The sequence below is a fragment of the Bufo bufo genome, chromosome 1, assembly GCF_905171765.1.
Source record: "Bufo bufo chromosome 1, aBufBuf1.1, whole genome shotgun sequence".
NCBI classification, from domain to species: Eukaryota; Metazoa; Chordata; class Amphibia; order Anura; family Bufonidae; genus Bufo; species Bufo bufo.
In genome coordinates, this window is record NC_053389.1 from 252042417 (window position 1) to 252059082 (window position 16666).

At 46.3% G+C, this 16666-nt stretch overlaps 2 protein-coding genes across 2 annotated transcripts in view; one reads left to right on the forward strand and one right to left on the reverse strand.

Annotated features, from left to right (window-relative positions):
* LOC121005826 overlaps positions 1 to 16666 on the reverse strand; it is a 301607-nt gene that overhangs the window by 66882 nt on the left and 218059 nt on the right. The window lies entirely within an intron of this gene.
* On the forward strand, positions 10698 to 12701 carry LOC121005808 (E3 ubiquitin-protein ligase TRIM11-like). Its single transcript, XM_040438572.1, has one exon. It carries the CDS (start codon positions 10710 to 10712, stop codon positions 12300 to 12302), a length of 1593 nt encoding a protein of 530 aa, XP_040294506.1. The 5' UTR covers positions 10698 to 10709; the 3' UTR covers positions 12303 to 12701.

Sequence of the window (16666 nt, forward strand, 5' to 3'; positions counted from 1 at the left end):
GCCTCTTCCTTGTAATTTTTGGCAGCACTTGCACTTTATATACAAGTAAATATACAAGAAAGAATGTTTTCAATCAATTTTTCCTATAAAATCGATTTTTTTTACTTTGGTTTTGTGCATAAAACCTTAATTTAATTGTGGGCCTGTTGATCAGTTTAAGGCCTTTTAAGCAACATCAGCATGGTGATAAAAATGAGTGGCATGGTGACATACTGTGATGATGGCAGCATGAGGAGGCCACATAGTGGCACAATGACTGAGTCTGGATAAAAGACTAAGGCCACAGATTGTTTAGAAAGATGCAGATGGAAAGAAATCTGTGGAGCTGTATGACGCACACCTGCAGATTAATGCAGACCAGGGGCGTAGCTATAGGGGAAGCAGGGGAAGCTGCAGCTTTAGGGCCCTGACCCAGAAGGGGCCCATCCAGGAGGAGGAGGACTAAAGGATTTGGTCAAGGCCCCCTCAACAGTATTACACAAAGAAATTATATACAGTGACAGTATAGACAATGTATAAAACTGACGGAACAGCTGCCGGCCCTGGTCTGAGAGAGCGATCTTTACTAGCCACAGGAATGGGGGCGGCATGAAAGGAAGGGGTCACTAAAAAATTACTGTGGGATGGAGCCCCATTCAAAGATTTGCTGTGGGGCCCAGTCATTTCTAGCTACGCCACTGATGCAGCCCATAAAAGCAAGTTGGGTTTGTGCTCGGATCGGCTCATGCTGAGAGGGTACCCTACCTAAGCCTATACTCCACCCCCCCAACCTAGAAGCAGCAGAGTTATGCCGGAACTGCTTATCGAAGGGTAGCCTAAAGGGGGCTACCCCAATGATGAGACCTGAAAGAAGGGAGGGCTCCTGGGTGGGTTGAAATCGTTCGAACCGACAAGTGGGGGGAGGAGGGCCAGGTTTAAATAGTGAACGCCCCGCCTCCCCTCACAAAAATGCGGCACTCTTAATTGCCTACCACTTGTGCTCGGATCGGCTCATGCTGAGAGGGTACCCTACCTAAGCCTATACTCCACCCCCCCAACCTAGAAGCAGCAGAGTTATGCCGGAACTGCTTATCGAAGGGTAGCCTAAAGGGGCCAAAAGAACCATGCATAGGAGTTAGAAAACTTGATAACAGAAACTACAGACCAAAACTCGAAAGCCAATGATATTTCGTATAAGGATCCGGGATATTACGCATGGAACACGCGGAACTGCGACGACCCAACCGTTTGATGACATGTACTGGCACCTAATGCATGGACGCCGCCGCTGCCGCGCCCATGCGGAAGGAATGTCCTGTGATCCAGCGAGGACCGACCCCTGAACCTGTCAACTAACCTGAATGTACGTAAGAAAGGCCGCGGAGGTTAGCCGGGCATTGCCTAGTTCGAGTACGGGAGAACATGCCGCTTGGACTAAATACTACGCAGCCAAGCCTCCAAGGCCTGCACCGGACACCATCTGCTGTCCGTGGGAAAGTATCTGACCGCCACTGGTTGCCCCGGCCGTGACGTCTTGGACGAGGCCAAGGTGAGGACATAGATGGACCCGCGCCGGATGAGCTGACCTTTCCGCAGGCACCCAGCCAGCGTATTGGTGCCCATGAGCTCGCCTGACCTGAGGAATCCATGGAAGGCCAGGTACAAGGCTGTTTCTACCAGAGCGCTAACCTGTGGCCCGAACGGTTTGCCCCTGCAGTTTGCCTGTCACGGCCTGAACAAGCTACCGGTAAATGGCTGACGCCCATGTCGTTTCACAACAGACATCTTGCGCAAACCCTTCAACGCCGCTTTGATCGGGTGGGCGGAGAAGAGTGACGGTAGGTCCGGATGTAGGATGTACCAATGGTGCTGAATACCTGCCAGGTATAGTTAACAATGCTATAGGACAGGTTTAATTGAGAGTGGCAAAAACCCCGACAAAGCCCAATAGGTGAGTGATAGGCCCCCCTTTTTTTTTTTTTTTTTTTAATCTCCATGCGTGAGAGACTCTAATGGCGGAGTCCTGTGTGTAAACCTAAAGCGGAGAAGCCATGCGTGAGAGACTAATGGCGGAGCCATGCGTGAGAGACTAATGGCGGAGTCATATGTGTAAAACTAAAACGGAGAAGCTCTGCGTGAGGGACTCTAATGGCGGAGTCATATGTGTAACCTAAAACGGAGAAGCCATGCATGAGAGACTCTAATGGCGGAGTCATATGTGTAAACCTAAAACGGAGAAGCCATGCATGAGAGACTCTAATGGCGGAGTCATTTGTGTAACCTAAAACGGGGAAGCCATGCGTGAGAGATTCTAATGACGGAGTCATATGTGTAAACCTAAAATGGAGAAGCCATGCGTGAGACTCAGATGGCGGAGTCATATGTGTAACCTAAAACGGGGAAGCCATGCGTGAGACTCTAATGGCGGAGTCATATGTGTAACCTAAAACGGAGAAGCCATGCGTGAGAGATTCTAATGACGGAGTCATATGTGCCAACCTAAAACGGGGAAGCCATGCGTGAGAGACTCTAATGGCGGAGTCATATGTGTAACCTAAAACGGGGAAGCCATGCGTGAGAGACTCTAATGGCGGAGTCATATGTGTAAACCTAAAACGGAGAAGCCATGCGTGAGACTCAGATGGCGGAGTCATATGTGTAACCTAAAACGGGGAAGCCATGCGTGAGACTCTAATGGCGGAGACATATGTGTAAACCTAAAACGGAGCAGCCATGCGTGAGAGATTCTAATGGCGGAGTCATATGTGTAACCTAAAACGGAGAAGCCATGCGTGAGAGACTCTAATGGCGGAGTCATATGTGTAACCTAAAACGGGGAAGCCATGCGTGAGAGACTCTAATGGCGGAGTCATATGTGTAAACCTAAAACGGAGAAGCCATGCGTGAGACTCAGATGGCGGAGTCATATGTGTAACCTAAAACGGGGAAGCCATGCGTGAGACTCTAATGGCGGAGACATATGTGTAAACCTAAAACGGAGCAGCCATGCGTGAGAGATTCTAATGGCGGAGTCATATGTGTAAACCTAAAACGGAGCAGCCATGCGTGAGAGATTCTAATGACGGAGTCACATGTGTAACCTAAAACGGAGAAGCCATGCGTGAGAGACTCTAATGGCGGAGTCATAAGTGTAAACCTAAAACGGAGAAGCCATGCGTGAGAGACTCTAATGGCGGAGTCATATGTGTAACCTAAAACGGAGAAGCCATGCGTGAGAGACTCTAATGGCGGAGTCATATGTGTAACCTAAAACGGGGAAGCCATGCGTGAGAGACTCTAATGGCGGAGTCATATGTGTAAACCTAAAACGGAGAAGCCTATGCGTGAGACTCAGATGGCGGAGTCATATGTGTAACCTAAAACGGGGAAGCCATGCGTGAGACTCTAATGGCGGAGACATATGTGTAAACCTAAAACGGAGCAGCCATGCGTGAGAGATTCTAATGGCGGAGTCATAAGTGTAAACCTAAAACGGAGAAGCCATGCGTGAGAGACTCTAATGGCAGATCCGTATGTGTAAAACTAACACGGAGAAGCCATGTGTGAGAGACTCAGATGGCGGAGTCATATGTGTAAACCTAAAACGGAGAAGCCATGCGTGAGAGACTCAAAAATGTATTTTTTATTTTTTTTTCACTATCAACCACTTAAGCAGCTCCCGTATGGGCACAGCTCTGAGTACGAGCATGAATAGCATGGTATAACGCAGATCACCTGCACGGACTAACTAACATCCTGTGCCTAAATAACCCCCTTGGAACCTAATGTACGGCCGGCAGCAGGAAGCCACCGCCTATGATCTGCTCCCTCTGACCGAGCCAAGTACTCCTTCCCCTGATCCCTGCCTACCTAACGGCACGGCGGCCCGTGCCAGACTTTATTGAAGATGAGGAGCCTTTACCCCCAGCCGCGTGGGGAGCTCACGCTGCTCCCTGGCAGAATGCACCAGTGCGGGGGAGCCCCCCTCCTCAGCTAGGGCCGACCCACCGCCGGCTGGACACTCGTACCGCGTGGGGAGCAGCGCCACTCCCTGGCAATGTGCACCGGATCAGAGGGAGCCCTTCCTTTACCGTGGGCCCCGGCCCCCGCTGGTTTGAACCATGTGCCGCGTGAGGAGCCGCACAGCTCCCTGGCATTGTGCGCCGGTGCGGGAGTGCCCCCCCTCACCTAGGGGCTGGTTATTGTGACTGGAACCCGCTGGGAGACTGAAGCCTAACTGGACCTACCTGTGACCGTGAAGGCTGACCTCCCAGGCCGTGGCTGACCCACGTGCGTAGTCGTGACGCAACTACCCGTAGATGCCCACCCAGTGCCTGTAGTTAACGGGAGTGCGACCGAGTCTGTGGATGTGACCGACTAGCCCCTGTAGTCGTGAGGGGACCCTACATCGAGAGTAGCGGTAACGGACCATCGCCTGTAGACGTGGTAGTATTACCTCATGAGTCTGTTGACATGAGACTAATGCCTGCAGTCGTGGCCGGTCTTAATAATGAGTCTGTAGTCGTAACGGATTTGTGCCTGCAGTCGTGGCAGGGCTTTAGAGCGGGTCTGTAGTCGTGACAGACTGATGCCTGCAGTCGTGGCAGGACTTTATAACGAGTCTGTAGTCGTGACAGACTGATGCCTGCAGTCGTGGCAGGGCTTTATAACGGGTCTGTAGTCGTGACAGACTGATGCCTGCAGTCGTGGCAGGACTTTATAACGAGTCTGTAGTCGTGACAGACTGATGCCTGCAGTCGTGGCAGGGCTTTAGAGCGGGTCTGTAGTCGTGACAGACTGATGCCTGCAGTCGTGGCAGGGCTTTATAAGGAGTCTGTAGTCGTGACAGACCTGGCAAAGCAACATTCCTATCTATACCATTATTATTATTTTTATTTTATTTTTTCTCTTCCCCCCCACCAAAGGCCACGACTGTAGGCGCCACCCTGTAAGAGATGCGCCAGAGGCCTGGACATAATAGTCCACCATCCCCCGTCCCCCAAGCCTATGCAGGAGAAAAGAGGGGGTTGGCCCCCGCATGCACCACCCCTGACTCACCTGGCGGCCATGACAGCCACGAACCCCACAGTATCGTAAGTTGGCCCACCACCTGTGGACCTGAACAACCAAGAACAGACGTGTGAGTGAGCGCACGCCAGCTGGGCGACACTTCATTAATGCCACCGCTCCCTAGCTAACCACCGGATTATTGTGACTGCGCCCGAACCAACCCCCTGACTGACCGTATGGGCTTACGGGCGGCCCGGCTGCGTGCGAAAAGTGACGTGGCCAGCCCCCCTCCTTGAAGCCCTCTTTATATTTGATCCTTGAACATATTCCAAATTTTATTTAAATATTTTTTTTTTTAATTTTTTTTATACTCCTGCCTTAGTACCTAGCCACTGTGCCTGAGCAGAGGAGCCCTGCACCTGGACTGCAGTACCAGTATGGGTCTGTAGGTGTCGACCATCCCCCGCCCTCTCTCAAGCCAGGACCTGCTGGAGCGCGGCAAGCCAGTGATTCCCTTCTAGGTTAGAATTAACCATTGAAATCCTAACTTGTTATACAGTGCACATGTCTGAGTATCTGCTTATCTTGTCTTGCCTGAGTTTGGCGCAGTAAAGAAGATGAGTTTATTCTGCAGCGGATTCCTAGACATGACTGAAAGTCACATAAGCATGTCCACCTTAACAGCCTCGCTAATTGTAATTACCAGGAGAACGTGCATCAGGATCGGCTGTGAGGGATTTGCGCTCCGCCATGTGGAACATTGCATCCCGTGCCCACCGCTATCGACTATTTGTACAGGGAAAGCCGCGGCGTATTAATCGCCTATAGGTTTCGGCTTCCGTCCCCTGATCCTGCAGCTGGACCTCCGCTTACTGATTGCAGCTAATGAATAGATCCCTGTGTGAGCGGACGGCGTTTTCCTCTACGGCGGAACGTTCTGATACGGGAGTGAGTGATATATAACGCTGCGTCGTGGAGCCGACGGCCGGCGTGACCGATGCTCAGGGTATGCGAGCGGACGTCGTGACCCGTCGCTGCTGAGCCACAGGTGAGGGGTGCCTGCCTGGGGGACGCTGCATGTGGGAGCGGGGGTGCTTAGCGCAGGGCCTGGAGCGGATCGGGGTGCCTGTCTCGGGGTGCCGGAAGCGATCGGGAGTGCGGGCAGTCTCCAGCGCAGCTGGGGACCGGCGGCACGCTCGGCAGCCCCACATGTTATACATAGCGAGACGGGTGTGCAAGCCACCCTGCCTACCTAATCACTGTAGCGACGAGCTCGACGCAGCCGATCCTCCAGTGACGCATGCCCTTCTCTGGCACTAACCCACAAGCCGATTCGAAATCGTTCGAACCGACAAGTGGGGGGAGGAGGGCCAGGTTTAAATAGTGAACGCCCCGCCTCCCCTCACACAAATGCGGCACTCTTAATTGCCTACCACTTATCGATTCCAAAACCTTAATTAAATTGTGGGCCTGGTGATCAGTTTAAAGCCTTTTAAGCAGCATCAGCAGAAGCATGGTGATAAAAATTAGTGGCAAGGTGACATGGTGTGGGGATGGCAGCATGAGGAGGCCACATAGTGGCACAATGACAGACTCTGGATAAAAGACCGAGGCCAGATTGTTGAGAAAGATGCAGATGGAAACAAATCTGTAGAGCTGTATGACGGTCACCTGCAGATTAATGCGGCCACCAAAATCAAGTTGGGTTTGTCGTTCCAGCTCAGCTCACCAACAGGCCCACACCTAAAATCTTTTACAGGGTCAGCTCACCTGCAGGCCCGCTACTAAAATCTTTTACAGGGTCAGCTCACCTGCAGGCCCACAACTCAAATCTTTTACAGGGTCAGCTCACCTGCAGGCCCGCAAATCGAATCTTTTACAGGGTCAGCTCACCTGCAGGCCCGCAAATCAAATCTTTTACAGGGTCAGCTCACCTGCAGGCCCGCAAATCAAATCTTTTACAGGATCAGTTTACCTGCAGGCCCACAACTCAAATCTTTTACAGGATCAGTTTACCTGCAGGCCCACAACTCAAATCTTTTACAGGGTCAGCTCACATGCAGGCCCTCACATAGAATTTTGTAGTGGGTCAGCTCAGCTGCAGGCCCTCGCATATAATGTTTTACAGGGTCAGGTCACCAGCAGGCTCGCACCTAAAATCTTTTACAGGGTCAACTCACATGCAGGCCCTCACATAGAATTTTGTAGTGGGCCAGCTCAGCTGCAGGTCCTCGCATATAATGTTTTACAGGGTCAGCTCACCTGCAGGCCCGCAACTCATGCTGTCTTGCTTTGAAGTAGTAGCCATAGCCGTTTATCAGGCTCCCTCTCCGAAATCGAACAATGATTCCCCGTTATCGGTGGTCATCTTTTAGGCACAAAAAAGAACATCGACGGTTGATAGGGAAGATATCCAAATGGATCGTGGATGTCACTGGAACATGCGATCAGGCAGAAGTTATCTAGAGTCAACAAAGTTTCCTCATCCAAAATACCGCAGTGACATTCCCTGTAATTTTTTATTACTTATTCCAATAACAGGGCATCTTAAGAGTCCTGTATTGTTATTTATCATCACTACCTCCACGAGTCGGGAGTGTGTGATTTGCGCGCCACCCGCTTGCCTTCCTTGGATGTGGTAGCCGTTTCTCAGGCTCCCTCTCCGGAATCAAACACTGATTCCCCGTTGTTTACAATGGTTTTGAGCTGACAATTACATCGAAAGTTGATAGGTTAGACATCCGAATGGATTGTTGCCGTAACTGGGACGTGCCACCAAAGCTGCAGCAGGCCACCGCCCATAATGTTTTAGATGGTCAGATCAGCAGGCCCTTGCTCCTAATGTTTTTGAGGGTCACCAGCAGGCCGTCAATCATAATTTTTAAAGGGTATGATGCCCTCCTTTATGTGTAACTAAGGGTGTATCGGAGTGCCTCTTCCTTGTAATTTTCGGCAGCACTTGCACTTTATATACAACTAAATATTCAAGAAAGAATGTTTTCTAACAATTTTACTCTAAAACAGATTTTTTTTCCCCCTGGTTTTGTGCGTATTATTGTTATTATGTAAAAGTTGCGTACTATTCAGACAACATAGTTCCCAGCAGCGACCAGCGAGTCCAAGATGCATCCATACATCCATACATCCTCCCCATGCCGTTCCAGAACCATTTTGGTGGTGTTACCAACAATTTCTGACATTTTCTTATTAACCAGGCATCCTCCCCTCTTCAGAGCAGGGGGTAACTGGTTAAATGCTCGGGTTCTCCCATTGACTTCCATTATACTCGGGTGCTCGGTCGATGTGTTCAGCCCGAGCCCCCAAGCACCCAAGCACTACGGTGCTCGATCAACAGTAATCAGGATGTCTTCAGTTCAGTCTTTTTGACTTTTCAGGACGGAGATAATACCGCAGCATGCTGCAGTATTATCTCCGTCCGAAATTCCGGAACAGTTGCCGGAATGCAGGATCCGGCATTTTTTCCCATTGACATGCATTAATGCCGGATCAGGCCCTGCGCATGCTCAGACCGCAAAACATGTGAAAAAAATAAATGCCGGATCCGTTTTTCCGGATGACACCGGAGAGAGGGATCCGGCATTTCAATGCATTTGTCATACGGATCAGGATGCTGATCCATCTGACAAATGCCATCAGTTTGCATGCGTTTTGACGGATCCGGCAGGCAGTTCCGTCGCCGGAATCCTCTGCCGCAAGTGTGAAAGTACCCTTACTGTCTACTTAGGGTACTTTCACACTAGCGTTTTTCTTTTCCGGCATAGAGTTCCGTCACAGGGGCTCTATACCGGAAAAGAACTGATCAGGCATATCCCCATGCATTCTGAATGGAGAGTAATCCGTTCAGGATGCATCAAGATGTCTTCAGTTCAGTCGTTTTGACTGATCAGGCAAAAGATAAAACCGTAGCATGCTATGGTTTTATCTCCGGCGAAAAAAACTGAAGACTTGCCTGAATGCCGGGCCCGGCATTTTTCCCCATAGGAATGTATTAGTGCCGGATCCGGCATTCAAAAAGCCGAAATGCCGGATCCGTCCTTCCGGCCTGTGCATGCGCAGACTGGTAAAAATGCGAAAAGAGATACAAGGCGGATCCGTCTGTCCGCATGACAAGCGGAGAGACGGATCCGTTCTTGCAATGCATTTGTGACAGAATTGCTAATTTATTCTTAGTTGCCACCATAAAAACGTAATAACAAGTGATCAAAAAGCACAATTTAGTCCAAAATGATACCAAGGAAATATACAAGTCGTCTCGCAAAAATCAAGCCCTCACGCAACTCCATAGAAAGAAAAAAAAAAAGTTATGGTTCTTGGGAAGTGGCAATGTAAAACCATTTTTTTCTTTTTAAAAAAAGGGGTTTTATTGCAAAAAAGTAGTAAAACCTAAAAAAAAAAATATATGTATTTGGTATCACTGACCCAAAGAATAAAGATATTATGGTATTTATACCGAAAAATGAACGCCATAAAATTTATAACATAAAAACGCATTGGCAGTATTGCTGTTTTTCCCTTCTCCCTCCCAGAAAGAGTTAATAAAAGTTAATCAGAAAGTTATGCACGGTGAGAGGCAGCCGGACTAAAAGTACGACATGCAGTACCTTTAGTCCAGCTGCCTCTCGCCGTGCGCTGCCACCGGAACTCCGCCCCTGCCCCCATTATATTTAATGGGGACGGAGCGGCAGTACAGGGGCACACGTGAACTAGCAGCAGGACGGATCTGACAGGCTGTTCACCCACCGGAACAGCCTGCCGGATTCCCCTGCCGCTAGTGTGAAACTAGACGAGTTGATCAGTTATTTCCAGTTATTGTGAGCCAAAATCAGGTACAGGTCAAAAACACAGAATAGGAGCTGATCTTTCCTTTATGCCTTATCTTAGAGATGAGCGAATTTCCGGTTATTAAATTCGTTAGCGATTCGTTTACTGGTAAAAGGTGAATTGCGTTATGGATTCCTTTAGAGGCATTCCGTTATTCATTACGTCATAATAAAAGACTATTGCCTGAATAACGGATCCGTCCCGGCAATTCACCTTTTACCAGTAAATGAAGCGTGAACGAATTTCAAAATATGAAATTCGCTCATCTCTATCTTCTCTCTGTGTAGTCTTCACTACTGGTTTTGGATCACAATAAGGCCTCATGCATACGCCCGTTCCATGCATTGGGGACCGCAATTTGTAGTCCCCAATGCATGGGCACTATCGGTGGGCCGTGATCTGTCCGCACCTCAAAAAAATAGAACATGCTCTATTTTTGCGGTGCAGAGGCACAGAGAGGAACCCCACGGAAGCACTAAGGAGTGCTTCCATGGGGTTCCGTGCCTCCGATCCACACCACACCTTCCGGATTGCGGACCTATTCAAGTGATTGAGTCTGCATCCATGATGCAGTGAGCACACGGCCAGTGCCCGCATTATGCAAACCCGCTGTTTGTGGGCCGCAATACGGGCAATGGCCGTCTGCATGAGGCCTAACTGAGGGAAATAACTGAAGTGTGAATCTTTACTACAAGTAACAAGTCGTGACCACAATGTAGACCGTAAATGTACAACACATAGAATATATCATTATGACAAGTTTCCATTAACAGGTTAATAGTGACTGATCTTGTGCTGTTCAGCCCTATCCTGTGTACACAAGTATAAACCCGCCCTGTGGAGAACTGCAGTTTCGTTTCTCCCTTCCTCTGTCAGCCATGGCGTCTGCTGATCTGAAAGCTGAGCTGCTCTGCCCCATCTGTCTGCACACCTATACAGATCCTGTAATGCTGAGATGTGGACACAACTTCTGCCGGGTCTGTATTGATCGTGTACTGGATATACAGGACGAGTCTGGGGTTTATACCTGTCCTGGATGCAGAGAAGAGTTTCAGAAGCGGCCTGCACTGATGAGGAACTTAGGTCTGCGTAACATTATGGAGAATTTATTGGTTACTAAACATAAAGAGACGGAAACTGGGATCTGCTGCACTTACTGTGTGGACTCTCCTGTACCTGCTGTTAAATCCTGTCTACACTGTGAGGCTTCTCTGTGTGAGAAACACCTGAGAGTTCACAGCAAGTCATCAGAACACGTCTTATCTGACCCCAGCACTTCCCTGGAGAACAGGAAATGTTCTGTCCATAAGAAGATCCTGGAGTATTTCTGCACTGAGGACTCTGCTTTTATCTGTGTGTCCTGTAGTTTGGTTGGAGAACATCTGGGACACCGGGTGGAGATGCTGGACGAGGCCTCTGAGAAGAAGAAAAGGAAACTGAGAAATATTTTCCAGAAACTGTCCACAAAGCGAGAGGAGACTGAGGGAAGAGTCCAGAACCTGGAGGAACGCTGGAGAAAAGCTCAAGAAAAAGCATCTAAAGAAGCAGAGAGAGTCACTGCCCTGTTTACAGACATCAGGAGACAACTGGACGACCTGGAGAAGAGGGTCCTGAGTGAGATCTCCAGGCAGGAAATGGAAGAATCACTCTCATTTTCTTCTCTGATCCAGAAGCTGGAAATAAAGAAGGACGAGCTGTCCGGGAGGATGAGACATATTGAGGAGCTCTGTAACATGACTGATCCACTGACTGTCTTACAGGAACCAGATACAGGTGACTTGTGTGATCCTGAGGATGAAGGAGGAGATGAGGACATAAATAGATGTCTTTATGATGTAGGTGATCTGGATGTAGCTGTGATCTCAGACAAATTACATACATTATGTGACATAATAACAGATATAAGGAGAGGGATCTATGTGGAGGGTTCTGGAGACATATTATTGGATGTAAACACAGCTGCTAATAACATCCTTATATCAGACGACCTGAAATCTGCAACCTGGACACAAAATAATCAGAATAGTCCAGAAACAGCAGATAGATTCCAGAAAAATCAGGTGATGAGCAGCAGGGGATTTACCTCAGGGCGACATTACTGGGATGTGGAGAGCAGTAGATCAGTGGGTTGGAGGGTGGGGATGTGTTATCCCAGTATAGACAGGAGGGGGCGTCAGTCATTCATTGGGGATAATAACAAGTCCTGGAGTTTGAGGAGGTATTATAATCAGTATCTAGTGAAACATGACGGTAAAGATATCCGATTACCTGACAAGATCTTCAGTAATAGATTCAGGATATGTCTGGACTATGAGGCCGGGCAGCTGTCTTTTTATGAGCTGTGTGACCCCATCAGACACTTACACACCTTCACTGCCACCTTCACCGAGCCCCTTCATGCTGCATTATCTGTATGGAGAAATTCTATAAAGATATCAGGGGGAAGCAGAAACTGGGAGAAACCTTCATAACCTATGAAATCTGCCCAGAGACTGGTGACAGAAACTGTTATCTGATTGGTGGATCATCTAGCCAATGAGATGAATGAGAAGGTGGGGCTACAGGTGATGGGTCCTATATTACAGCTGATCCTATGACTAGATCACATGGGTGGATGATCGACTGTACAGGTAGCTGATAATTACTCTCTGGGTGCAGCGATATACTGGAGATGGTATATGAAGGGAAACTGTGATTCTCCATTTTTGCATGTATCAGCATCTATCTTGTCTAGATAAGTTACGTATCTGTGTCCTAATGTGTACAGCCACATTCCTGTTTTTATGATAGGGGAGGGTATGGAGTCTTTTGTTCTAATTTAGCCACGTATGTCTTAACTGTCTATGAAAGGCGATGCTTCAGGTGCAATAAACCAGAGTATTTCTCAGCTACCTTCTTGTGCGTGTCATTTGTATGCAACACTGAGAAATATCTCTCCCTGGATCCAGAGTGAGACTCAAACCAATGTGGTCTTAGAGAAGGAAGCGATCCTTTCAGCTTGGGGCTCAGTCCAGGATCGAGAGGGTCATCCTCGTGTCCGGTAAGAATATACACCAGTTTGTCTATCTTCCGAACTGAGGGCACTGGCCACGTCTCAATCCGTAAGTCTTACACGTGTCAGGGACACGTCACGGGGTCTCAGGGAGATCATTGTGTTAGTAATTGTCGACAAATTACATAGTGCCAGGGGTACTAAGGATAAAATAGTCTCAGGGAGACTTGACCTACCTTAGGTTGACCCTCTTTTAGAAGATAAGATATTATAGAGCATTAAGAATATCTGTTTGTGTGAAGATACTGTCCGGGTGGTAAGTGTACGGAAGTAACTCACTGTGATTCATTGTTTGTTGTGTTTTTGCTGAATTAAGAAGTATGGGTGGCGGCAAATCTAAAACTGAATATCCACCTCCTAATGTAGAAGAGACCTGTAAAAAATATTGTTGGACATTTTCATACGTATACAATATTATCTAATGACATTATAATCAAAATGAATGCTCATCTCATTGCCTTTAAGAATAAGTGCAGCCTGGACCAAAGTTTTGTTACATGGCTGAAAAAAAACCAAGATGAGTTCATGGCAAGTTCAGTCTATATATAAAAAATAATAATAATAATTGGGAACATAAATGGACATTGTATTTAAAAAGTTAGTGCTGAAGATATGAGACCATCTGTTAAGGAGTAAGTCAACTCCCTAAAACATGGAGGGAACAAGGTTACTTGATAAGGATTCATGTATTTATCGCACACCTGCTGTATGAGCTTCAATTTATATATACATAATTATATTATATATATATCTCTGTATGGTATATTTAGTTTACAACATATGTTAATCAATAATTCATATAATGTGTTATCTATGTGTAACAATGTATCGATTTATATATATGTTATACCATGTATTTACCATTTAGAAGAAACAACTACAGAAACAAGTAAGTTTAAGTTAATTGGATTTCAAAACAATAGTTACTCATGGGAGTACATAAGTGAAATCTACAAGTTCCGATGCCAAGCATCAAAGCCGCTACATAAAATTTTCATCAAGTCAACCCATATTTCAAAAAGATAAGAGAAGACAACTCTCCAACAAGTCCAGGATATAGGTAATTAAAAGTGTAAGGAAAAGACCTTCCTCAGTGATTTATGGTAGGAAGGTCAATGAGGTCCTGTGAAAGTATTATTAGATATTTAATTTTAATGCTTAAAAAGTTGTTATGTTCACCTACAGTACCGCAGTGCCATCTGGAGTCAGATGGGCAACATTATATTATTTCATTATTTGTTCTAATACCATATTAGGAGTTGAGATAACGTCATGATGTTATTAGCATGCGAATACACCCACCCTACCTGATTGGGAATCCATAATCTAAAGGGGATGATTCTTAGATAAGGGGGGGAATAATTACTCGTGTGCGGAGTAGCATGGAGAGAGCGTTCAAGAGAAAAGAAAGCTAGCTAGTAGAGGAGAAATGGAGGTCTATCAAGATGGAAGCCATAATGAGATGCGCTATGATGGACCACCCAGCTTTCCTAGGAGCAGAAGTGAGATTCCTGCTAGGACTTGGTAAGAGACACAGAAAATGATATTTCATTTTATTAAGACTAATTTGATAGTGTGGGTGAAATTATACCATCTAGATTGACGAATAAATAAATAATTAAATAAATTGATCATCTCCATATTGAGATGTAGTCTTAGGATATTGTGAGGCTTCATTCTACCTGCAGAAGAATCTAGACTCATAATCTAGCAAAGCATTAAATGATTGCTTATATATATATTGATATTGATAGAACATTCTTCGCCAAGCTAACTGATGGATTCCCACCGGAAAGACGTCAAGTCCTTCCCATTTAAGATCCTAGATCCCTGTTATTTGTCTTAATAGTCTTACCAAAGTCACATATATTTGAAAATAGTCCAGGATGGGACGGAAGGATACAGTTATCTCTTCTAAGTTATATCCTTGGAAGGATTTGCCCATGCCTGAAGCCATGTGATGTGTAGTTGGTTAGAGGGGGGCAGAATGTATTTAGCATTATATAATGATGTCTAGGATTAGACATGCCCATCTTGATATCATGAGGTTTTCTCTGAACAGAAGTAATATATATAACTTATGTTCCTACTTTGATATCCTAACCCAATAATAGCTTGATTATAATGTGACAAGTTATTTCCACTCACATGTATTGTTAAGCTTGTAATGCTTTATATTAACGATATATATATATATATTCATTTGCATGTATCATTGTGTTTATTTACTTATATATGTTGATAATCTTGTAACCAATAAATCTGCATATTTTTATAATAACTGTGTATTGTTGTATAATGCAGAACTACATTTTATCATTAACGTCATCTCACGTCAAAAAGAGCTTATTTATCTGAGGAAATAGTCGGACTCAGATGTGAATTGTATCAATTAGGTTGTCTACAATTCACTAGGTCATGATTTTAAGAATTTATGACAAATTTTATAAATTTTAAATTTTATGGTTAATTATTTTTATGGCCATAATTAATAATTCTTAATTGAACTATTACCCCCCGACAATATGTTGCCCGAGTCAGTCCCACAAATTACTACCTGATAAACCCTTGGGTGGACAATATAGCCGGGTAGACAGAGTTCATGGAGAGCTGTAGCCCATTTCCTAGGGACGGGGATAATAGCCCATTTCATATGGATATGGTTAAGGGACTGTGCCTAGGCAATACGGACGCCTGGCCATATTTTGACCCCGATCCACAGTGGAATATGTCATACATGCAAAAGGGAGTAGAACAATGGATAGAGATAGCCCCACATTTGTATGACAGGAAGGGAAAGAGTGTTAAAAGACCTAAACGTTTCCCTGATGAAACAAAGAAATATGAATTAGAACAGGATCTCAGGAAACAGGGAGACCCCAGAGAACCTCCCCTTCCACCACCGCCCTATCATGCGGCCACAGCCCCAAATGTCAGGGATAACCACCCAAAGTCTGAGATGTATCCATCCCTTAATGAAGAAGATATAGAAGTTATGGCTGCCCATCATGTAATAAGTAGAGTCAGAGCACCTCTAAATCCTCCCGCCCCCCCGGCGACAGTAAAACCGCCGCCTGGTCAAGCCACGTCACCCTTAGCAACTCTGGCACCTGACCAGAGCAACTATGTTGACCCCCTCAGTGCCACTCTTCCCAATGCACACTTTAATGATGGAAGAACTTCCCAATGCACACTTTAATGATGGAAGAAGGAGAAGGGGCTACAGGATCAACCATTGGTCCTACAATCATTAGGAGCGGGAAAGAGGTGAAAAGGGAAGAAGCAACAACAACTCACTTCCCTTTCATGACTATAGGTGATCAATTAATGAAAAAGCCCATAGAAGTAGAAGACATTAACAGGATAATTAAACATTGTCCTAAACCCAACATAGCGCCACAAGGGACGCTGATGTACTTAAAAAGAGCATGCAAGGGAAGAAACTATACGCAGGAGGATATGAAACTGATTATAGATGGCATAATAGGTACACACTCAGGGTGGGATTGGACAAAAGTACCTGCTATAAATGATATTCAACAAAATGCCACTGCCCCTACTTATGCCCTCAATACACAGGCAGGAAGAGAGGCTATGTGGACTGAACTAAGTCAACACATGTTGGAGGTTTTTAAACAAAGATCATCCCTCCCGATAGCCATAGCATGCAAACAAAAGGTCAATGAGACTGTGCCTGATTTTTGGAAGAGGTTCAAGGACTGCTGGACCCAAGAGGCCGGCCTCCAATTGGTAAACAATGACAGTTTGCTCATTTCTACGTTT